The sequence below is a fragment of the Rhodamnia argentea genome, chromosome 2 (genome assembly GCF_020921035.1).
Source record: "Rhodamnia argentea isolate NSW1041297 chromosome 2, ASM2092103v1, whole genome shotgun sequence".
Lineage (NCBI taxonomy): Eukaryota > Viridiplantae > Streptophyta > Magnoliopsida > Myrtales > Myrtaceae > Rhodamnia > Rhodamnia argentea.
The window spans coordinates 5,051,762-5,073,771 of record NC_063151.1 but is presented as its reverse complement, the minus strand read 5'-3'; the positions used below and the strand labels follow the sequence as shown (position 1 = coordinate 5,073,771).

Below are 22,010 nucleotides of genomic sequence, written 5' to 3'. Positions count from 1 at the left end.
TCTGCTGCTAGAAACCCTGCCACTTGTTATTTTAACAAATGGCAGCGTTCAAAAGTGTCTGTATTGACTATGCAATGCGTGCGGCAAATTAGGTTAAAAAAATGATTAAAAAATTCCCTAAAAGAAAAACTCAAAAAGAACAAAAGCCAAACTTTGAAAAGAACTCCAAAATAGAAAAAATTCAGGCCCTCTGCCTGTGACCGCCGCCCCATCGCCGGTGACCTATTGGCCATGGCTGACGCCCAGCTCACTATGGGTTGCTGCCAGCCCTCCAGCATGTATTTTTTTATCAGAATGTTTTTAGTTTTTTTTTTTAAATTTCTAATTTAATTTAATCATAGTAACATTACTGCAAGAAAAAAAAAGAAAATACAATCTAATGAATTAGATAGTAAAGAAAATACATGCAATGAATTACGTAAACGGCCTCTCATAGTTTCGTCAGATTGGTTCTAACAGATTAGGCTAACCGCGCTATACTCAAATTAAGAAAGAAAATTCTGTGGGCTGGCGGGGGCGTATTTAGCTTCCTCGCACTTTCCAGCGCCTAAGTGAAAAGATAATTTTCCACGTCGGACTAAGACAGCTGCTGCAAGTGCTTCCTACAATGTTTTGTTATTTTTTTAAGAAACCTAAACACTGTGACACCTACTTTTCTGAGGTAATCACGCTCATAATGACTGGTGATCTCCATTATTAAAAGGTTGTGAACTGGCCACCTAATGCTCAAACTCCTTTTCCTTTTTTTTTTTTTATTTTTTTGTTTTTGTCGATATTAATATGGGATATCTGAACCATTCTTAACAAAAGTCCTATGAATATTCGCAAATTAAACCCTCCATCTACGTCTAACAAAAAAAAAAGAAAGGGTACACGGGTTTGGATAGAGTTTCGGTCTCCAAAATTCAAAGATGCTGCAGTCTTGAATGTTATGTGAGACTTTATTACATTAGAATGAGAGTCTCTTGGATTATGACGGCTGGAACTTGGCAGCCCCATTCAGATGAAAAAGATGCATTAATTGAACCCGACTTAAGAGAAAATGACTCATATCACGTTGAACAGCTGCGACAATGCACCTTCCCATCATGAATTTGGAAGAAACATGTGATTTTTTTACCTCTTCCTTGTCTTACTTTGACATATTCCTCTGTCCTATGGAGGAAAAAAACTCACTTAAATTATAAGCCCTTTATTTAGATTCTCCTTAAAAAAGAAATGGCATGCCACCTATTTTCCAAAATGTTGATAATTGGTGGTAAATTATATCCTCTTCGGAGTTTATATATTCTTTATGTACATGGTCTCTCTTCACCTTTTAAGTTGGACTTTCAAACATGATATTGAAATCAAATTTCACGCGGCATGTATCGCTTGTGCTGATTTCCATGCTTTCCATTTTTCATATTTCACATGTCGTTCTGTGTCTCTCTCTCTATCTAATTTTCACGACACTTGTTTAGAAATCCGTTACGATCTTACGAGAAGATTTCGCCTATTCTCCAAACAAATACAGTACTTAGAGAGCAGATAAAGACGTCCTAAGACTCCCAATGAGAAGCTTCTTCATTTTGATCCACGTTCTATTTTTATTTCCTTGTTTTCCTAAACCCTTTGATTAAAAAAGAGGAAGAAGATGAGCACATCTTTATCCTTAGACGGCGCCCTCATTTCCTCCCAGCTTCTCAGGCTCAAAAGTCCAGCATCATGGGGCAATAATATATATACACACACATATCGAGGATCCTCCATGTTCAGAAGATATATAACGACAAAACTCAAAGAGGCTTTTCTTGAATCTTTCCCCATTCTCTCCATTGAAATGTCTCTGGGTCTTCCACAGAGCCTTACCATCCTCTGATACTCCAACTCAAGGGTTTCTCAGGTGATTTCAATTAGTTTCTTGAGAAAGAAATATGACAATCCGGAGATAACTTTGGAGATTTGAATCTCTGTGCGTTTCTCAATCCATCTTTTCTCTTGGGATGCAGTCTTGCAGATACCTCCTAGCTAAGAGAACTCGAGAGAGTGGTTGGGAGTCCTCGGAGATTCTCAGTCTATATAGCAAAGAAGGTGGATTCTTGCTCTTCATCTCTAGTCCAAATCGATTCCAATTTTACATGAGCAAGTACGAAAAAACTTGCATCCCTTCAAAACCTTATGTCAGTGTCGCTCAAAGACTCTGCTTCAATCTATAGATGGAGGACAGGTATGGCTACTCCTACCAAGGCAGTGGACTGTGGAGGTCACTGCGGGATGCTGACTTTGAAGAAGCAGAGGTCTGGGAGGTCCTTAATGGCAAACCAGACTCTAACAATACCCATCTTTGGGCTTCAGGTGAACGACCCAGAAGCTCGTTCTCAAGGAAACAACCACCCACCGCCCCGAAGACGATCTCGAGGTCAACCGGCGGCGCCGGCAGCAGCAGCTCAACCCCTGAGGGAGCAGCCAGACACGTGCAGCAGTCAGCACCAGTCAACATCCCGTACTGGTCAAAGCTGCAGAGGCAGAAGTCGAAGAACGCTTCTAATTCGAAGAGCACGAGGGATTGGGACGAGGAAGATGAGGGCGAGTCGAGCGACGGCGGAGCGATGGAGGGCGGCGAGAGAGGCGAGAGCGAGGAAGACGAGGACGAGGGCGACTGCAAGATGCCTCCGCACGAGCTCATAGCAATGAGGCTGGCCAGGAGTCACATTTCGTCCTTCTCGGTGTTCGAAGGGGCGGGGAGGACCCTGAAAGGGAGGGACCTCAGCAAAGTGAGGAACGCTGTTCTGACCAGAACTGGCTTTCTGGAGTCGCCATGATTGAATCGGGTTCAAGCTTTAATCATGGGGGAATGCGTTTTGACTGTATAAATATATAGGTAAGATGTCGTAGTCTCTGTACAGGGTTGTGATTGGTGTCTGTAAGCCTCCATCTTTGTCCTGCCAGAGAGAGATCAACTTGGCTTGATGGGAAAGGAAAAGATGTGAATAATTTCTCTTCTTTCTCCTTATGGTCTGCTGGGTTTTCAGTGCCGATTCTTACTTCTCTCCAACATCCGCTGCCATTTGAGATCCCAAAAAGAGCTAATTAGTAATTACTGTGCTTTTGCATTGTCCGGTCAGAGTTGACCACACACATTGGCACCACGAATTGATAAATACAAATCAGATGCACATTTCTTTTAACACGTTAAAAATTCAGTCAATCTGAACTGGCCATGAAATTTTTTGAGCGGGATGTGTTTCACTTGTTAAATGAGAAACACCTTGATCCATTGACGGCACAAGTTCAATGTCCGATCTTGTCTTTGGAAAGTACTGAATGTCTTCCCATAAAGTCAGTGCTCAAATTACACACGGCACGGAACGTATCTCATGATTTGATTGTGTTCAGCATCAATCACACATTACGCATGCACGTAACATAGATACGAACAACTTTAGAGCACAATTCGACAAAAAAAGACAACAACCCATCACGTTGCGGCCGCCTAGGACAAGGTCGTGCCTGCTTTCACTATTCGGAGCGAGCGTGTCCCTCTCGATTCTGTTCCTCTTCATTCCCATGTTTTTCCATGGTAGAACAACGACTCCTGTGGCTCTCGCTAACTTCGTTAATTACATCATTTACACGCGCGAGCGCATGCGTCAATCATGGTCAAAAGGAGCTAATTGCGCTACTCCCGAGGAGCGCTGATCTCTATCGAGCATGTGCATTCCGTGCAAACACAAACTGAAGACTCGATTCTCTTTCTCTGTTCTTCCCCAACGGCAACGCACTTTTTCCCAAACCACATTTGACTTTTTCGTCTGTTCATGCTCCTTCAATTTGTTCATCTAGACAATATTCGTTATGCTATATCTTCATGGAAATTATTGTCAGTAATTGAGTCAGTTCATAATCACACGGCACATAGAACGAATCTTCGGGCCGCACGTAGTTTACCTTAATTCGGTTTTCATCCCGTTTGTGGACACTTCAAATGGTTGACTAATTCTCAAAAGGCTTTCACAAGTGCTGATGACTCCATACACTCGCACAGACATGTCGTTTGGCGACGCTAACTTTATTAATCAGCTAATTAACCAATGTGATCTCACGCAAAACCCACATTAGCAAGCAGGTTTCCTCGAGCTTTCCCCGTCTCAAAGAAGGTTTTCTAGACCTTGCACCAGCAGCCACCATCAAGCTTCTTCTATAACTGGCCTTTTTCTCCCCACCTTCAATTTGCACACCTTCTCGTCTTTTTCCTTGTGCTTTTGAGATGAGATTGGGTAGCTTTTTACGTTGTCAACTCGTCAGTAATCACTTGCCCCTCCACAATCCAGAAAAGAAATGAAAAAAAAATACAGAGGGCTAACCTCACTAGCTTTTGCTTTGTCGCATGCATGGAAGGATCCATGAAGTTTCTGAGCCCCGCTTCTGTTGAAATCCCGGCTTCTGGGGAGCACCGTGGGGGGTTCGATCCCGTGCAGACTTTTCAAAGATGCAATATCGCGTCACAGATCATCGCGATGCAAAGCTGTTTTGGACTTTCTTCGGTGTTCCTCGTCAATAGAATATTGTACAGAAAGGGTCGCCTTCCAGACAATATACATCGTACAGGCTGGGCGGGGCTGGACCCATGTCGTCGGCTGGACGGCCGAGACACGTGAGGCTTTCCTAGTATCTGCTTGGGGACTCTGTTGAGACCTGCGCATGTCCTTATTCGTTTCGTTAAGAAGATGGGGTCGTTAGTTTCTTATTAGTTAAGGCAAGAAAAAACCGATGGTATTTCGAGTTTGGGTTTTATTTAGTCTTTTTGAACTTGATGCATCGCAACTCTTACTGTCGGTGGGCTCCACGTGATACCCGCATGATCTACGAGTTTGGGTTTTATTTAGTCTTTTTGAACTTGATGCATCGCAACTCTTAATGTCGGTGGGCTCCACGTGATACCCGCATGATCTACGCGTTCAGGGGCATCGAACGCGCACGAACTTGACCCTACCCTTGTTTATGACTCGTGAGGGGGTTTCTCCGATGACTTTAAAATCGACTATAGCTCATGATGAAGCCACATATTTCAAACCTATCAACGCTTTTCTCCTCCACTTATGCTTTAGCACCAGAACAAAAATAAAATTGGAGAATAACACGAGAAAAGAAAAGGAAAGAAAAATTGATTGAAAATACTCAAACATTATTGAAAAATATCCACGTTAATGTCGACCGTGCCACATAGAACTGGTAGAGTCCACCTCATCGATTTTCGTTAGCGAAAAGACTCAATTGGCAAAATGTGAAAAAGTTTATGGCTCAATTAGCACAATTAAAATGTTTATAACTGAATTGACAAAAATACAATAAATTTAAGACTTTTGTGACATTTTCCCCATAAAAACACAATCATATGATAACAGATTGTCATATACTTTACACCACGATCATGGCGTGCGTGAAAGTGGTGGAATTCGAGCTCGAAAGCATAAACGAAGTGAGAGATTGCTATTTCAAGCGGTATATTGACATTGGTCATGTCGATTACACCGCGTCGGGTCACGAAGAACGTTGCTTTTAACTTCTCCACGCCCTCTTTCTGCCTTAAACAATGAATTTATATGCTTAATTTCTTTTATTTAATCATGGTGTGGACGGCCATGGCTTAAAGCGGGGTTGGACAAGAAATTTTACGACAGCCGATACGTGAAAAGGAAATATTTGAAAAAGGAGAAAGAGAAAAGGAATCGAAAAGCTTCTTTTCTTTCGAAGAGCAAAGTCGCATAGAAGTTGCGCTCTTTCACTTTGTTACACTATCGAAATTAAACTGTTCCTTTCCTTTGATCCAAAGGAAAGTATCGAGATTACACTCTAAAACGTGCAATTTAAATAGTGCAACTGCAATTGTTACAGCATGATGGCTCCTCGCATCAATCAACATCGACAGGAAGCACCAAATGGTGACGAACGGAGAAATGACAAATCGAGATCGCTTTAAGACTACCCACAGGTTTTGATGATTAGTCCTAATATGAAGATGGTTTTCAATATATTTCTTATCTTATTTTTTTTTAAACTTCACCGCAGGAAAAATTACTAAAAAAATCTTAACTTATTGCAATTGTGCCAACTTAATCATAAACTCTTTTTTTACCAATTCAACACTAAGCCTTTTGCAATTGTATCAATTCCATCTACCCAATCAATTTTGACCGGCCGGCGCTAACGTGGACACAGACTGTCCAGTGACATAGTATTTTAAATATTTTTTTATTTGTTCTTCTTTTTTTTCCTGCTCTCTTCTTCTTCATTTGTCCAGAGGACGAAGAAGAGGACCGAAGAGGAAAAAAATAACCTACAAAATTCGAAAAAAAAAAATCAAAATATGATGTTGTTGGACGGCCAGTTAAAATTGGTCGGATGGACTGAATTAGCACAATTACAAAAGATATAGGGCTGAATTGGCAAAAAAAAAAAAGTTTATAATTATGTTAGCACAATTACAATAGGTTTATAACTTTTTTGATAATTTTCCCCATTCACCACATGTATCATAATTGTTCCATCTAACCTAACACATGTTATATATCTAGCGTGGCCTGTGTAATCCACAGGCTGCATAGCAATATCGATTATGAATCCTTCATCTAAATCATGTCATCTAGAGGCCGATCCAATCTGGGCGGCGATGAAATAAGCGGTCGAAGGTTGACTGGCGGAGATTGAGCCGCCGCCCGAATCGTAATGTTTTCCGACATGTTTTCTTTACCCTTATATTGGAACAAGACGACAAGAAGAGAGACGAAACAGAAGGCCCCAACGATTGATGTTGGAATCAACATGTCAAATTCTGTCGGCAGCTGGGACGATAAGTTTACTTACGCTAATCAAGTTGAAAAGGCAAAAGTTTCCATTGATGATGACTAAAGTGGCCAGTCCTAAATCATATTCTAATACTAAATTTTCAGAGGAGAGATTTTGCTGATGAAACGCAGAATTATGTTTAACGCTCCGTTTGTTTTGCGAAAAATGAAGTATATGGAAAACATTTTCCAAAAAACGATCAATTGAATTGCGTGAGATAATAAATTAATGTTCGGCAAAAAAAAAAAAAACAATTTCATTACTAGTGGCAATGTATGTCTAAACATTTCGTGGACAATGAAAATACTTTTTGCATATTCGTGGTTTGTTAACGTTATAAGCAATCTTTTTTTGAAAAATATTTTCCAAATCATTCATTCTCCGTGAAACAAAGGGAGCCTAAAACAGACTTAGCATTTCACGTGATTACATCTTAGTTTTGTTTCATCTCGGCAAAATATTTTTTTCATAATTTTTATTTTCTGGATCCACGTTATAATATGGTCCATCGTGAAGGATAGGCCCAAAAGTTGTAGTGGCCAATCTCGATTCTCGGGCCTTATTTCAGTCCGTCCACAAAACGTATGGGCTTCTCGTGCGATACCTGCTTTAATCAAGTTAATTCGGCGGGTCCACCAAAAAAGCAGGTGCTCCCATGATTCATGCTCAAAACATCTCTATCTATACATTTAACTGTGGGAGCCGCTATCATGACGGACAGTCTGACAAGATCGTTATTATTTCTGACTTTATAATTTTTCAATTAATGAGTGCTTTATGCAAAATACGCAGTGATGGTGCGTGAATCTACTGTCAGAAATAACCGATAGTTCCGTCAGACTGTCAGGAGAAGCATTTCCCTTTTAACTATCTATATAGTTTCTGGCTACATGTCTTGAACGAGGCAAGTTTTTCCCTATCTACACATTGTCATAACTTTTCCTATATGTTTTTATTGTATTTTCTGCTATCGAAAGATGAAACGATAATAATAATAAAAAAAGAAATCCTAAAAACAATCTCTTCTCCTTACAAATGTTGCATTTTATAGAAGTCGCAAGCTTGGGAAAATCCTCAAGGTAAGCAACGCGGGGCAATCATTTTCATGTGATCCAATCTTCACATTCTCTCACGTTAATTACTTTGCGAAGGTTAGAACTTGTTTGACTCTATAAAGCCAATCGATGAGGCCATTGTTTTTTTTTTTTTTACCTTTAAAATCAACTCATGAGGCTATTCGTTTTTATTGCAAAATAACGAAGACAAATACAGATTTCATATGACGATCCAACGAGTAGCCTCGGTACTTTTTGAGTCGAAAAGAAAAAATCTACAAAATGGGCACTTTTTGCAGCTAATTAACGTTACATTCTTAAGCCCAAAAAAGGAGGTAAAAAAAAAAAAAAAACATTACATTCGATTCTTTCATGATCCTTAGGAAAGATTTAGCACATGTTGGCATCAAGAATGCTTGCGACTGCCTCAACCTTCCCTTGATCGAAACCTTCCAACGCCTTGAGAGCCAACTTCTTCATATCTCGGACCGTACTCAGTACTCCTCCATCCTCTCTTCTTCCATCCCCACGAGCCATCATTCCCCTTATCATCCCTACGTAGAATCCATACCTCCTCAACCCCTCGATCTCCTCCTCCGCCCCGCCCCCCAGTATCGCCCCGCACGCCGCCGCGCACGCGTGCAGCTCCCCTTCCTTCTTTGCCCACACGTGGTCCGCCCACTCGGGTTCCCGCCGACCCCGACCGCTCGGCAGAAGGTACTCGACCTCGTGGTATTGCCCGGACACCATGCCTTGCGACCCCGCCGCGCGCGTGATCTCCACGATCGCGCGGAGGATCCGCTCCGAGTTTTCCCCCGCCGGGTCGTCAGACCCGGCGAGCAGCTCGAAGCCGAACGGGACCATGCCGTCCCCCGTCATGAGCTCGACGTTCGGGCGGTAGGCGTGGGCCACGGGGGGCCTGATCTCGGGCCGGTCCGTCAAGGGGAGGTTCTCGTGGGCGAAGGCGGCCGCGTGGATGATGTGCAGCGCGGCGGCCGCGGGCATCGCCTGGTCCCGCCCGCCGCCGACGAGCTCGCAGGCCGCGATGCAGAGGGCCGGGGCGGTGCCCTGGGGGACCGCGAAGGTCAGGTGGTGCATTGGCTCGAACACCACGGGGGGGGGCTTGGGGATGGCCTTCCTGAGATGGTCCTCAATCTCTGTGTAGATGGCCTCCCGTTGACTCGTGGATCGGGTACCGGATTTGGGCACGGCCATTGCGATGGGCATTCGGGCCGAAGGCGGACGGCCAGGATGCGGTTTGGGGCTGACATTGAAGAGTGTTGCCGCCCGACCATTGGAGCCGAGCAAAGCTTTCTCCATTGGGGAACGAGCAGAGAGAGACGACGAGTACCGCAACACATCCGGACGCTCTTATTTATGCTGCACATGCACGTGCTGCACGTGCTATTCACTTGGAAACTTGGTTAACGTAAAAGGAGGTCGGGCGATAAAAGTTCATTCGGTCTTTTTCCATCCTTCTCTCTTGCTATGAACACGATAAGGTCAATAATTCGGTTCGGAATGGGCCCAACAGCCGACAACGTACGAAAACGCGGGGCCCAGAGCTTTGTCGTGTGCGAAGTGAATATTCGCGCCCTGTTTCCATATTTTTCACATTAATTGTCTTTCTGTAAAGTTGCCATCAAATTATCGGTACGGTAGAGTGTTAAGGAGTCCATCATGGACATGACACGATCGATGAGGTCGATCGAGATAATCGAAGGTTTCTTAGGTCGGCAATTGAAAGCGACTATTGGACCAATTTTATTTTTTTTTTTAAGTGATTAGTTCGAATCTCATTAGCTGCCTGCCTAGATCGGAGTTTTGAACTTAACCGATTTGTGGGATTTACAAAGCATTTTATGATCTTCTAAATAGACAAATTTTTACATTTATATCCATGAATTTTGGAAGAGTATATCGTACTTTACTCTATATTAATAATGTTTTTGTCACATCAATCAAACTTATGGCCAAGGACGTGTGTCACGGAGTCATGTGCAACTTGGTAACATCACTTCACATGGTTCACGTTGGATAGATGCTAATGCTTGGAAGGAGTAACGTGTCTAGTAGTTTTTAGCTGATTACTGCCGATGTCGAGAGCGGTATTTTTAAACCGATCGGTTCAGCAGTCCTATTCGTACCGGTTCAAACGATTGAACCGCTGGATCAATTTTCCCAATGAACGGTTGAAAGTCATTAAAAAAAAGGACTAAAAACTCTAAATTATTCTTACTGTTACCCATTTACCCTAAATATTTTTGACACTAAAAGTCCAGACTTGTATTTGTGTGACACATTTATCCTCCATCAAAATTTTGTCAATGAGAACCATTATAAAATGCCTACATGGACATCATAGAGCAAACAATGTCGACGTGGAGCCCACATGGGTTAAGTAGAATAAAACGTTGTTGATTTGACTAAAAAATCATTTAACGGAATCTTGAGGGAGGGTAAATGTATCACTTAGGTGAAAGTTTGGGGCTTGTTATGTCACGAGAAAAAAATTAGGGTAAGTGTGTCACAATAAGCCTAGTTGTAGGTTTTTGATGTCACGAAAAGAATTCAAGGTAAATGTATCACAGTGAGCCTAATTTGGATTTTTTTTTTACTGCTTTTTCCAAAAAAAAAAGCTTTTTAACTCAATTGGGTCCGGACTTACTTCCGCATGCATGAGCCAAGGTCAATGAAGGGGCTAAGCTATCTTAAAAGTGCGTTTATTTTGCGCAAAATATATGATTTAGAAAATACTTCCTTAAAAATGTTCGCTTATATCTCTTAAAATTTGAATGAACGGAAAAAAAAAAATTTATTGTCCGCAACAATGTTTAGACATAAATTCCCATCGATAATAAAGGCATTTTCCATAGACTATTTATTTCAAGCGATACAAACAATAATTTTTAGGTAAATATTTTTCAAATCATTTATTTTTTGCAATCAACCAAAGTCTATACAAACGATGAATCTGGAAACCTATTCAATGAATCGATAAAAGAGTCCATCCAAGAACAATGAGATTCGAGTTTTTCTTCCTTTGAAACTTGTTTTGCCAAGTTAGCAATCAAAGGTGAAGCTTCGGATTGCCTATGGTTAAGCTCTTATCTATAAAGGAAGTTAGGTCATGCTGAGAATCCGATTCGGCATTAATCGGACCGGCGAGGTTGTTAGGTGCACCTGCCGCGAGCTCAAGCTATGTAGGCCATCTAATTCAAATCTAGTGGGATCTAATGTTGTCCATACTCTATAATTGCACGCATTAAACTAATTTGAAAGGGGGCACGTGCCAGTTTTGATCAATAGGACCGGTCCATCAAAAGACCATAAATTGCCCGCTACCGCCAACTCCCTTCCTGTGTTTCTTTTATCTCCTATTTTTATGAACTTTTTATCTAAATTTGTTACAACCGAGAAAAGTGCATTCGATTTCAGAAAAACATCTTAAATAAAATATTCATTTCACACATCCGTATTTGCATTTTTTTTGGGGGAGGGTTTCATATAGATTGGAACCCAAAACGATAAGAACGAAAATCCTACGCACAGCTACAATTACTGGAGTACTTAATATTGAAAAGTCGAAATGGGAGTGCCGCGAAATTCGCAAGAAGTCCAAATAATGAAAAGAGTAGAAGCCACAAGTCAAAATCGGGTGGTTTGCGACTTCAGCAGGCATTCCTCTATCCGGAATACTTCTTCATATCGTGGACGTTTTTTTTGGGCTAAATGCCTCAAGATTCTTCAAAAACACAAAAGAATGATTTCCTTCGAGATTAGTTAACTCTTTCCTCGCTTAATAGTAAAGTAGTTGCTCCAACAAAAGCCGGTAAGTCACAAGTCAGAAGTTCGATCAAATCTTCGATGTCTAGCTTTTAATTTCCTAGTTCAAGCTATGCTTTTAATTTCCAAAAGTAATTTCTGGCCCGCGCCGAGAAGTGTCCGTGTCCAAAGCAAGCTCCACGAAATTCCCAGAAACCTCCAGTACTCTACTGTAACTGGTCCAACATAGTTAGGAGGCAAAAAGCTCCTGACGTCGTCAGTCGAAAGTCTCATGCTTTTGACCATATGAAAATAGACAATACTTAGAGATGTTAGATATACCAGTGGGAATCAAACCCTTGTCAATGTTCTAGTTTTGGGAAATTGTTAACAACGACGAAGACTCTGACGGAAATGGCTGCATCAACTCACTCCTAAGAATTCGACCAAAATAAAATAAAAAAAATCACTCCTAAGAATAATATCATCTTGATGCATTCTTCGACAGCATCAGACCTCTAAATTAAGTTTGGTTTGGCCGTGAGATTACTATTATGGAGGGATGCATCTCATGTTGGATTGAGACTCAGAGAATGGTGGTGCCTCAGAAGCAGCAGCTAAATCCTTTTTTTCCACAAGGATCATCTTCACGAAAACCACTGTGAGGTCCACAGGCCAACTCGTGTTGCACCTCGTGCAGGGACAAGCTGGCTAGAGTTGTTCTTTTATTGATAACATTCAAACTTACTTTTGACGTTTTGGAGGCTTGGGAATCACTTGGTCGTCACCCTGAGGTGAGCAATGGGCTGCAACAACTATTGGTTAGTGGGGTTGCTTCTTGCTTCCACCGTCCACCGTTTCAAGCAGCTTTATGGATCACAACGTACTCATACGTTCATGACTTTTTAGCATTTGTAGCCAGTGATTCACCTGTAATATTCGCAATAGGAAAATGTTACACTAGTGTTATAAAACCTCAAATCGTCGCAAGTGATAATAGCTATGCTTAGTAATTGTCCTCGACAGTCGTAATTTTCCTATAAGTCATTGCAAATAAGAAGTTAGTAATTATCCTTCGCGTGTAAGTAATTTAGCTTGAAAATTTGGTAAGGTTGAATTTTCCAGCATCCATAAATCTTCCATAAAAAATCGTAATCAATCTGAATTTATTTCAAAATTTCTTTTTCTCATCCTTAGTAACTTATCTCAATATCATAACATTATTTCGCACGTAAAATTAAAGGGCTCTGTCCGTGAATTTTTCCTGTAGTCAACAGTAATGTTGGCAATTTTACAGTCGGTTATTTTCCTTAATTGTTTGTAAGTTATCGTCTTCTTAAAATCATCCGATGGTTGAATTTTTTTTTCCTTTTGATCCAACGGTTCAAATTACGTATGGGACCGTCCCCGCATATTACTGGATTGGACCACAGAATTTTCCCTACTTATGGATGCAGCACTTCATGTTGCAGTCCAAGAAACCTCCTCTTGACAAGTTCACCTCTCTATTGAGATGTGGAGTCCTCTTTTCATGAGTTCCATTGACTAAATGAACGCACTTCAAAGAAGCCACACCTAATCCGATGATGTAGATGGCTCGAGTAATCAAAACATTTGGAGACCGAAATCAAAAGCCAATTGGGACCAGCTTAGCCCAGTGGAATCCACTATCATACCAATCCTACTAGTGCACCAAGTAAAAATCGACACATACTCTCTCCTATACCAAAAAGTGGAGTCCACTAGTTCTCACTCCTCTCCACTGCGAAGCACGCCTCTTATATCACTCTTCAGTCGCCCTTTCACATGAGAAGAAATCTTGTATATAGTTCCAATCCCCCATGCATTTTGGTTACAAAAATTTCATCTTTCCTTTGTTCAACTCTTCTGTTTGTGGCTCAATTTTCAGAAATGAGTCTTGGAGATAATGGGCAACTCTCCATTGATAAGCCAACCTCATTTCTCAAGTTCCTTGATTGTTTCCTGAGGATTTCTGCAGTCCCATTAAGTGTGGCCACCATTTGGTTGACCACAACCAACCAGCAAGACAACAGCAGCTATGGGAAGATAGAGTTCCAAAATTTCCTGGGGCTCAAGTAAGATGATTTGTCTGTGAAATGTTTTTCATGGTTTCAATGCATTCCTATACTCTCTAAACAAAATTAAGCTTTTTTATGACACAGGTACATGGTTTGGATCAGTGGGATATGTGCTGCTTATGCTTTTGCTTCTGCAGCATGCACATTGCTCAAGTTCTTGGTGGCTAAAGCATGGCTGTTCTTTGCCCCTGACCAGGTATAACTGCAGCCCCCTATTTATCCCTGATTAATCTCCCAGTTCTTTACATGATTAGCAGAATCCTCTCAAAATGAAGTTCCTCTTCCCAAATGCTTTGCATAAAGGGAAGGTTTATCTAGTGAAGATATGAGTAAGCTCAACCAGAAAGCTTTCTAGATAAATGCTAATAATCCAAACTTCATCTTGGTTGGGGGACTGTCCCTTGATCTTTGTTGAAGTTTCATTATTATTTCACTAAACCATGAATGCCTGACCAGTTCCTTTTCTTTTTCCACATATGAATCATGTATTTCACGCAGATCATAGCCTATTTGATGGTCACATCTGGGGCAGCAGCGCTAGAGATACTGTATCTAGCTTACAAAGGGGATCGAGGGGTCACCTGGAGTGAAGCCTGCACATCTTATGGGAGGTTTTGCAGTAAAGTGAAGCTGGCTCTGATCCTGCATTTCTTAGCACTTTGCTGCTTCCTTGTTCTGGCAGTAATATCAGGCTATAGGGCTTTTAGCATCTTTGAGCCTCCGCCTGTTTCGCCTAAAGAAGTGGAAGAAGAGAGAGCTTAATGCCTGCTTTTACCTTTGACCCTTGGATGATGTACTACATGAGAAGCTACCTTATAATAATAACAGCACAGCCTTTTAGATCCTATGGCCATGTGTTATTGGTTAAAGAGTTGCTTGCAAATTGAAGAAACTGTATTGTCCAGATTAAAACCAAAAACCAATAATGCTAAATCAAGGACCTCAGGGAGTACCAAGAAACCTGAATCACAAGCACAAGACCGAAGTATCCCAAGAGACCCTAAATTTACCATCTCTCACAAGGACCAAAAGGTGTATCGATTTTAGTTTTTACTCTGATGGGTGTTGATCAAATTGTTCGACAGTGAGGTGAGGCCAACAGAATGTCATGATATACATACTCCCAGCAATCTGCAGCCACTACCTGCTACACTCTCAGTTAAACATTTCAGAGAATGCACATAGCAAGGCAAAGAAACAACTGCAGTTTCTTTCGAAACACTGCACTTAGGAAGGGCAAATGCAGTTAAATCTGCAAATTCTAATCAATAGATGGTACAGGACATCAAAAGAGTCCCTATCCAAGCAGGTGATTATGATTTGCCTCTCATTTACAAGTCATCCACTTCTTTCTCTATGCGGTCTCTAAATTCCTATTCAAAATAGTAATGCTGAATATATAATGTATATGCTGAACTCTATTTTCCACGGTAGAGATGCTGTCACAACTCGGTAATCTTTGTCAGGTAACAGCCTGAATCTCTCACAGACCAATTATCTTCCAATGTGTCTACATCTGCCTTGGCAATTTTATCTGACCTACAGAAACCGCATATGTCCAATTATAATCAACTGGCATCAGAACAATGGAATCAAGCAGGGGTACTGCAAAATTAACCTAACTTCACCTCCCTTCCGAATAATGAGTTGAAAAATCAAGACGACGCTTTATAGTCATCAAGGACTGACAACCCGAATGGTTTAAATGAGGTCAGGACATATACATACTGCTGCGCTCATCCACAAAGAGAAGCCATCTTTTGGATCTGAAAATTTGTTAGGAAGTAAAGAATACCTCATGAAGGTCCCTTCTTGTCAATTTCTCAACATAGAAAACATACTTCAGAGTTGCAAGGCTAGATCTGGCTGTTGTGAGTCGATCACAACACTAGAAGATTGCTTCGCCGGTGATGTTGGTGACTGGAAACCGATATTCAAATCTGGAGGAAGAGTTTCCTGTTTCTGCCTCGGCTGTTTATGTGGTGTGATACCATGCCAATGCAACTGCCCCTGAAATCTAGACAAGTCGGCAGTCGTTATTTGAGGGGGAATCATTGGTAGCAAATGGGGTTGTCTCTCACTGGACAAGGCGAAAGGGGGTGATACAAATGACCGAAAAGGATTGTTATTTTTATCTGCTTGAAACTGTATCCCAAAAGAAACAGGCAGTTCGCTATGAGCACGTGCCATTTGTGGATGAAGTTCTTGGGTGGACTGATTTGTTATTCGACTTTTCTGTGTGTTTGAACTTTCCACAGTTTGTTTAAGGCCTCCAGCCCCTACGGACATCCATGCAGCTGCAGCACCATTCCCTGAACTCCTCATTCTCATTGCAGGAACAGGTGCCCTGATTGAAGGACTGTCAACACTAGGAGCACTTTCAGAAATCTGTTTTTCTTGAGCCTTTTCACTCAATAGTTGCATCAACTGAACAGGATCGCTAAGCCCCTGATCCTTGCTTGGAGAAAATGGTGTTGCCATGTTCATTTTGTTTGTGAAACCATTGGATATAGAGGTCATCTTGCTACTATCCGAAGTGTTGTTTGGAAGTTCCCCATTTGGCAATCTTCCATCCACAAACCCATTAGCATCCAACTGTCTAAAATGCATTAACTGCGGGTGCTTTACACTCCTTGGTACAATCCCTCTAGATCTTGATGATGCAGGTTCTGACAAATCAGGTTGGGGATTATTTAAGTTCCTTGATAAAATCTCCCTCAATCTTGATGCAGCCATTTGTGAATTATCAGAAACCTTCATTTCTGCTACATAAGTGGCATTATTGTTTTGGCGCGGAGAAGGCAAAGAGTTCAATTCAAACTGTTTAATGACCTTAGTTTCAGGGTCATTGGGATTCCTGCAAACTGGACCTTGTATCTGATGATTGGCTGTGACAGCTGCACTGGATTGAGCAGAACTCAAAACAGTTGAAAGATTACTCTGAGAAACCAAAGGCTGTCTCACTTCAGATGGAGAAGTACGGATAGCATTCTCCTTTACATACACCGGTGCCTTGGAGGGCAAGTCGTGCTTCTTAATAACACTGTGCAGCAAATCTTTATTGAAACAGTTTCCAGGCAATACCACTGGGGTTGGAAGCGGCTCATATTCCCCAACCCATCCACGACCAAACTTACATCCAGCGGGTAATGATCGCTCAATCCTCCGGGAGGCAACTTTCCAAGCAATCGGTCCAAGTGTTGCTGCAAAACGAGCCAGACTTCTAGCATGGGAATAGTCTGCATGGAGTCCAACCTGATTCAGGGGAAAAAATGACTAGATAAGCATGAAATCTGAACAGCTTAGAATTTATTAGAATTTATCGGTACATACAGCCACTAGTTGCCTGATTTCACCCTCGAAAGTTGTGAATACTGACTCTGATCTCGCCTCTGGTTGATTTGATATGCCATAAGTCACTCGGCGATTCTCATCAATTGCAGATGGTTTCCGCCCTAGCTTTGACGATGAACTTTTCCCTGAAACTAACAAAGAGTGCTGAAAATTCAAGGCCAAGAACTCCACTATCAGGAAATGTATGGGCAGGACAGCACATCAGGAGATGGCACAACTTAAATAAATTTCATGCCAAGTATCTTCCCACCAAAGTATGAGGCTAGATAAGAACTACCATGTCAATTGATTCCAACATAACTAATTGACTGTGAAACATATCCTTCTTGTGCAAAATGTGAAATGGGCATTCTGGGTATTAAGTCCCTGCCTTGATGTGTCCACGGTGTGTGGAGTCAAATTACTCAACTCAACATACCTATGAACGCCTCTTCTGCTTTCTCTAGATTATTTTCAGCCAGAACGGTACTACCATCTGCAGGTCCATCGTTGGGTCTCTCAGAAACACCTAGTTGCTTTGTGACAGAACCCCTCTCAACATCTCCAGGAGTAGTAACAGTGGCACCCAGAGATAAATCAGAACCAACAGGCTCCTGCAAGGACCGGGGCACCGGTTTCTTGATTTGCTTCTTCACCAAATAATTGGACTTCGTTTTCTGCTCGGACTTGAGATCTTTCTCATGGCTTTCAAAGTGAATCCTTGCTTCCCTTTCTGACTTGAGCTCTTTCTCAGAGCACCGAAACTTGATTTTCAACTTACTGAATTTCTTTTTCCCAAGCTCTTCAATGGCACGTGCCTTTTCAATTTAAAACAGTGACAAGTTCAAGGGATCTGAAAGTAGAGGAGGAAAAACCTTTGTAGAAGATAGCAAATAGCTTAAACCTGTTTATGGTATATAGTGTCCGGTGCATTGTATCGCATTGCATTTGAGCAGATAAGGAAAACGTCACTCTGCATTAAAAAACATGAATTTTTGAGAAAAGACAAGGTGAAAGGCAGTCTTATTCATTTTCAACACTTCTTAGACAAATAAATTTGGCTCAATTATGCTTCCAGTCTTTACCTAAAGGGAAAGTAGAGACTAATTAATGGGGTCATAACTATGCAATAACCATGACAATATGTCGAGAACCAGTATGACAGCCTGAATAAAAGATTCACCGAAAACTTGTAGATGTTTTCAAAAGGACAGTTACATCATAGCAACTGCAAGAAGAACACCTATATAATCAACTTCACACTAGCAATCACTATCGTAATCTCCAACAAGTCCCAATTCTCCACATATATCTTCAACACCTATATTCCCTCCGAGCTTTGCTAAAGAGCATTTTAACAAATGATGGGAGATTTGTCATAGAAAAAAAGGAAAAATTTGCCAAACATGGTGAAAATTGAAAATCTGTCCCCATCAACCCAAAAGCACACACTTTGTCCATGCCATATAATGGTGATGGGTTTAGACACTTTGACGGAACTTAACAATATTATCATTTACAGACACTCAGAATATAAACAAATGTTCACAAGAAAGGCTGAATATTTTTCATCAATTAATCTTCCACTCGGCCACAAAATTCATATGTTTAATCACCAATGTTATGCTACTCTACTACAAATGGGCAATCATAGGCACAAAAAGTTGCAATCAAAGATAAACGGATGGCTCTAACAGTTGCACATTATTGAACAAAGCTCAGTTAAGGTGCACTGAAGATTTTTTTCCCAAACAAAGAATTACGTTGCATACTTTGGGACCTGAAGAAGATCATTTGAACATTGAGGAGCTCATTCACCTACTAAAAAACCAAGCAAAACCATAATCAACACCCACCTCAAACTGGTCCAACATTGTGTATGATCCATCGGCCAGCTTCTTCCTTACTGTGGAAAAGTCCATTGGGTGCTCGATCACATCATGATAATCTGGAAGCTAGAAGAAAAGAGAAATGAAAACAAAAGTTCTCACCATCGCCTTCATGTAATATATCTTCGAACAACCATGTGCTTGAAAAGGAAATCTAACACGGAGAATCGCACATACCTCCTCAGGATCAACTGGCTCTGCGTACACACCATATGTGTCCTTCCTGTCATGATTTGACCAAATAGACAATTGCAACATCAGGAAGCAGCTCACTTCCTTCTAATAGGGCAATGAAAAATCAAACCACTGGAGAAAGGAATATCAGAAGCTCCATACTTCTGAAGTTTGTCAAGTATCAGCTGAAGTGTCTTCTTATCAGGCAACGGAATGCTGGATGTGTCTGACGGCGTTCCTAGGCAAACCCAAAAGCAAAAAGAAAATCATCAGACTCATCATCCCCAATTAACAAAAATAAGCACAGAACTACTAATGAAGTTCACTACTTTTGAAAATTAAGCAAGACCGTGGGACTAACCTGGAGGAGACGACTCATGCCGTACTCTTGAACTCTCCTCACGTCCCTTCCTTTCCTGTCAAGTCCACATAAAAACACCACGCCTTAGATAAGACCCACAAAACTCGAGGCCCCCCAGAAATTGAAAATGACGCTGCATATATAAATCCAAGATTTCCTTTATGGAGTACTTTGATAGAGACAGAGAGACAGAGAAAGAGACAGCAAAGGCAGAGCCAATACGTAATTAGAGAGAGAAAGTGCGACAATAGAGATAGAGAGAGAAAATAGAGGGAGAATCAAATTTCTGATCCAGAGAGAGAGTGAGAGTAACGGCAATGTCAACTGTCAAAAACTAACTCACAAAAAGAATCTGATCACACTCACGAGTCCCACCACTCTCTGTCTCTCTCTTCGAGAGAGAGAGAGAGAGAGAGTGTACGCGCTCAGACTCAGAGTGAGCATCATAGAAGTCTGGACCAATAAGACAATAAATCTGAGCGTCAATCGTCAGCTGAGCTTAGACCAAAAAATAAATCGTCAGCTGAGCTAAGACCTAAGCATACCACACTCTCTCTTCATTCAATTCCGACCGATCCGATCCAGTTCATACCTCCTCATCATAACCGCCGCGATCCTCGTCCTCGTCCTCATCGCCGCCGCTAATCCTCCTCTTCTTCACCACCCTCCTCCCCTCGCTCTCGTCGTCCTCGGATCCCGACGCGCGACCCCACGCGCCCCTCTGGTTCAGCTTCACCACGAGCTTCGTCTTCTTCTCCCTCTTCATTTCCTCCTCCTCCTCCTCCTCGTCCGCGACGAGGCCGTCGTGGATGAAATCGTCGTAGTCGATGAAGTCAAACCTCGCGCTCCTGCGGCGGACGCTCCGTCGGACGCTGGATTCCGGCTCCCCCTCCGGCGCCGGCGCGTGTGGCGGCTTCCTCGCCAGATCCGACTTCGGAGGCCTCCCCTTCTTCCGCTTCACGATCTGCACCATGCCTGCCGTGGCTAAAAACCCTGAGTCCAACTTTCCCCCTCTAAAACATCAATTTCTCTCTCTCTCTCTCTCTCTCTCTCTAGCTTCTCTCTCCAGAAACAGAGTCTCCTTTTTCTCTCTCTGCCTCTCTCTTTTTTTCCTTTTTCTTTTTTCGGTTGGACTGTAATTCGCGATGGTGGAGCTTTGGACTTGTCGGAGTGGCGGGCTCTTAATTAGTGACCGAGCCTGGAAATTTGGGACGCCGAGGCTGAGGTTCGGAGGCTGAGTGGTTGGAGAATGATTGATACTTTTGTTTCGTCGTGTGAGAGAAACGGCGTTGCAATGGACGACAGGTGGGCGCGTGATCCGCCCGTTGTCCGGAAATGGGCTGCGTCTGCGTGTCCCTTTGCCCGCTGCCCGTTTGGTTCTCTTCTTTTTTTGCATTTTCCTCTTTCTACATTCTGCCGAGATTTGCTAAGGAAAGCACTAGCGCGTGTGTTCCACTCGCGCTGTCCCTCGAATTAGTTAAAGCACTGTCATTAGTGAATGGTGATTAGTAATCTTTGGCCTATGATTGCGTCATTTAGTTAAATAGTTGATGCAATTACTGGCACACTGCAAAAAACTTCTATTGCCTTTGCCGGAAAACAGTAGTATCCTCGTCTTCTCTAATGTCCTTGATAATATAATACCCAACTCTATTTAAAAAGCTGGGGCCAAAACACTTATTAAGTATGAGCTAATTTTTTTTTAAAAAATAAAAATTAAAGTTCAGTCTCAATTTTGGGAACTTTTTTTTTCTAAAAAGAAAATCCAAATTTCACTCAATCCCCAATTCTAACCCTACCTCCGAAAATCGTCACTGATTTTCTTAAATTGTCAATATCAAAAGAGTATTGATGTCCTATATAATGGTGGTGGTATTGATTAATAATGAACAGCTAGCTAGTCCCGATGAACACAACTTTAAAAAAATTAGTAGCAATTTTGGGATGCTTGGGCAAATTTGAGAGTAGAGTGAAAGTTGGAAGTTTTTTTTTTTGACAAAAATAGTTGAGGGCGGAATTGAGATTGCAACTAAAGTCGGGGCTTTAAAGAGAACCATGCCTATTAATCTAATCATGCTATCTAGAAGAATCGTATATTTGACACAAGTGAAGTCGAATGTTATATATACAATAACTAGTATTGGCTCACTTTGTGAGATCGGGGGAAAAAAAGTAAAAAGAATGAAAATAAAAGCTCAAGTGTGATCTAAGCTTCGAATTTTGTTTTTGGTCGAAATCTAAGCTTTGAATTGAATCATGTATATATTGCAAATTAACTAGCATTAGCTATGTTAGGTGAACTCCCAACTCATGCTTGCAAAAAAAAAAAAAACAACAACAACTTATGCTTACTACTTTATGCATCAGTTATCAATTGCTTTATATCCCACCTGAGCACGTAATTTTTTTTTTTTAAATACCAGTGGTGTTTCTAGCAATAATTTTCGATAAAAATGGCATCAAGCACCGAAATAGAATTATTACTAATTCTCTTGTTTCAAGAGAT

The 22,010-nt window shown here is 41.6% G+C and overlaps 4 protein-coding genes across 12 annotated transcripts; 2 read left to right on the top strand and 2 right to left on the bottom strand.

The window, feature by feature from the left end:
* Positions 1 to 1,648: 1,648 nt before the first annotated feature.
* Positions 1,649 to 3,075, top strand: LOC115750021. Of its 5 annotated transcripts, none has more exons than XM_030687149.2 (3): positions 1,649 to 1,885; positions 1,992 to 2,209; positions 2,338 to 3,075. In XM_030687149.2, exons 2-3 carry the CDS (start codon positions 2,161 to 2,163, stop codon positions 2,802 to 2,804), a joined length of 516 nt encoding a protein of 171 aa, XP_030543009.1. In that variant the 5' UTR covers positions 1,649 to 1,885; positions 1,992 to 2,160; the 3' UTR covers positions 2,805 to 3,075. The 5 variants fall into 5 exon arrangements, with proteins under 5 accessions (XP_030543009.1, XP_048130330.1, XP_030543007.1 ...); XM_048274373.1 differs by having other exon boundaries at positions 1,655 to 1,885; positions 1,992 to 2,128; positions 2,199 to 3,075; XM_030687147.2 differs by having other exon boundaries at positions 1,659 to 1,885; positions 1,992 to 2,073; positions 2,199 to 3,075.
* Positions 3,076 to 8,183: 5,108 nt separating this feature from the next.
* Positions 8,184 to 9,243, bottom strand: LOC115749989 (heterodimeric geranylgeranyl pyrophosphate synthase small subunit, chloroplastic-like). The gene has a single exon (XM_030687060.2). It carries the CDS (start codon positions 9,201 to 9,203, stop codon positions 8,274 to 8,276), a length of 930 nt encoding a protein of 309 aa, XP_030542920.2. The 5' UTR covers positions 9,204 to 9,243; the 3' UTR covers positions 8,184 to 8,273.
* Positions 9,244 to 13,191: 3,948 nt separating this feature from the next.
* Positions 13,192 to 14,592, top strand: LOC115749986 (CASP-like protein 2D1). Its single transcript, XM_030687055.2, has 3 exons — positions 13,192 to 13,744; positions 13,832 to 13,943; positions 14,246 to 14,592. Exons 1-3 carry the CDS (start codon positions 13,455 to 13,457, stop codon positions 14,507 to 14,509), a joined length of 666 nt encoding a protein of 221 aa, XP_030542915.1. The 5' UTR covers positions 13,192 to 13,454; the 3' UTR covers positions 14,510 to 14,592.
* Positions 13,758 to 20,757, bottom strand: LOC115749985. Of its 5 annotated transcripts, none has more exons than XR_007197444.1 (10): positions 20,097 to 20,755; positions 19,505 to 19,559; positions 19,306 to 19,381; positions 19,147 to 19,192; positions 18,937 to 19,035; positions 17,985 to 18,053; positions 17,520 to 17,898; positions 17,081 to 17,232; positions 15,366 to 17,002; positions 13,758 to 14,480 (listed from the first exon to the last, which is right to left on the bottom strand). XR_007197444.1 is itself a non-coding variant. In XM_048274287.1 (10 exons), exons 1-9 carry the CDS (start codon positions 20,475 to 20,477, stop codon positions 15,590 to 15,592), a joined length of 2,670 nt encoding a protein of 889 aa, XP_048130244.1. In that variant the 5' UTR covers positions 20,478 to 20,757; the 3' UTR covers positions 13,758 to 14,480; positions 15,543 to 15,589. The 5 variants fall into 5 exon arrangements, 4 of the variants coding, with proteins under 4 accessions (XP_048130244.1, XP_030542912.2, XP_030542911.2 ...); XM_048274287.1 differs by having other exon boundaries at positions 15,543 to 17,002; positions 20,097 to 20,757; XM_030687052.2 differs by lacking the exon at positions 13,758 to 14,480 and adding an exon at positions 14,504 to 14,639 and having other exon boundaries at positions 15,543 to 17,002; positions 20,097 to 20,756.
* Between the last annotated feature and the right edge of the window lie 1,253 nt (positions 20,758 to 22,010).

What these genes read in the sequence shown, in the direction of transcription:
- LOC115750021 (XM_048274372.1), top strand. Translation starts at nt 1,986, where the DNA reads ATGCAGTCTTGCAGATACCTCCTAGCTAAGAGAACTCGAGAGAGTGGT.
- LOC115749989 (XM_030687060.2), bottom strand. Translation starts at nt 9,203, where the DNA reads ATGGAGAAAGCTTTGCTCGGCTCCAATGGTCGGGCGGCAACACTCTTC.
- LOC115749986 (XM_030687055.2), top strand. Translation starts at nt 13,455, where the DNA reads ATGAGAAGAAATCTTGTATATAGTTCCAATCCCCCATGCATTTTGGTT. An exon ending in CAAAATTTCCTGGGGCTCAA is followed by an intron (nt 13,745 to 13,831) that starts GTAAGATGATTT and finishes TTTATGACACAG; the next exon opens with GTACATGGTTTGGATCAGTG. An exon ending in TGTTCTTTGCCCCTGACCAG is followed by an intron (nt 13,944 to 14,245) that starts GTATAACTGCAG and finishes TATTTCACGCAG; the next exon opens with ATCATAGCCTATTTGATGGT.
- LOC115749985 (XM_048274287.1), bottom strand. Translation starts at nt 20,477, where the DNA reads ATGGTGCAGATCGTGAAGCGGAAGAAGGGGAGGCCTCCGAAGTCGGAT. An exon ending in AGCCAGTTGATCCTGAGGAG is followed by an intron (nt 19,036 to 19,146) that starts GTATGTGCGATT and finishes CTTTTCTTCTAG; the next exon opens with CTTCCAGATTATCATGATGT. An exon ending in AGCAGAAGAGGCGTTCATAG is followed by an intron (nt 17,233 to 17,519) that starts GTATGTTGAGTT and finishes ACTCTTTGTTAG; the next exon opens with TTTCAGGGAAAAGTTCATCG.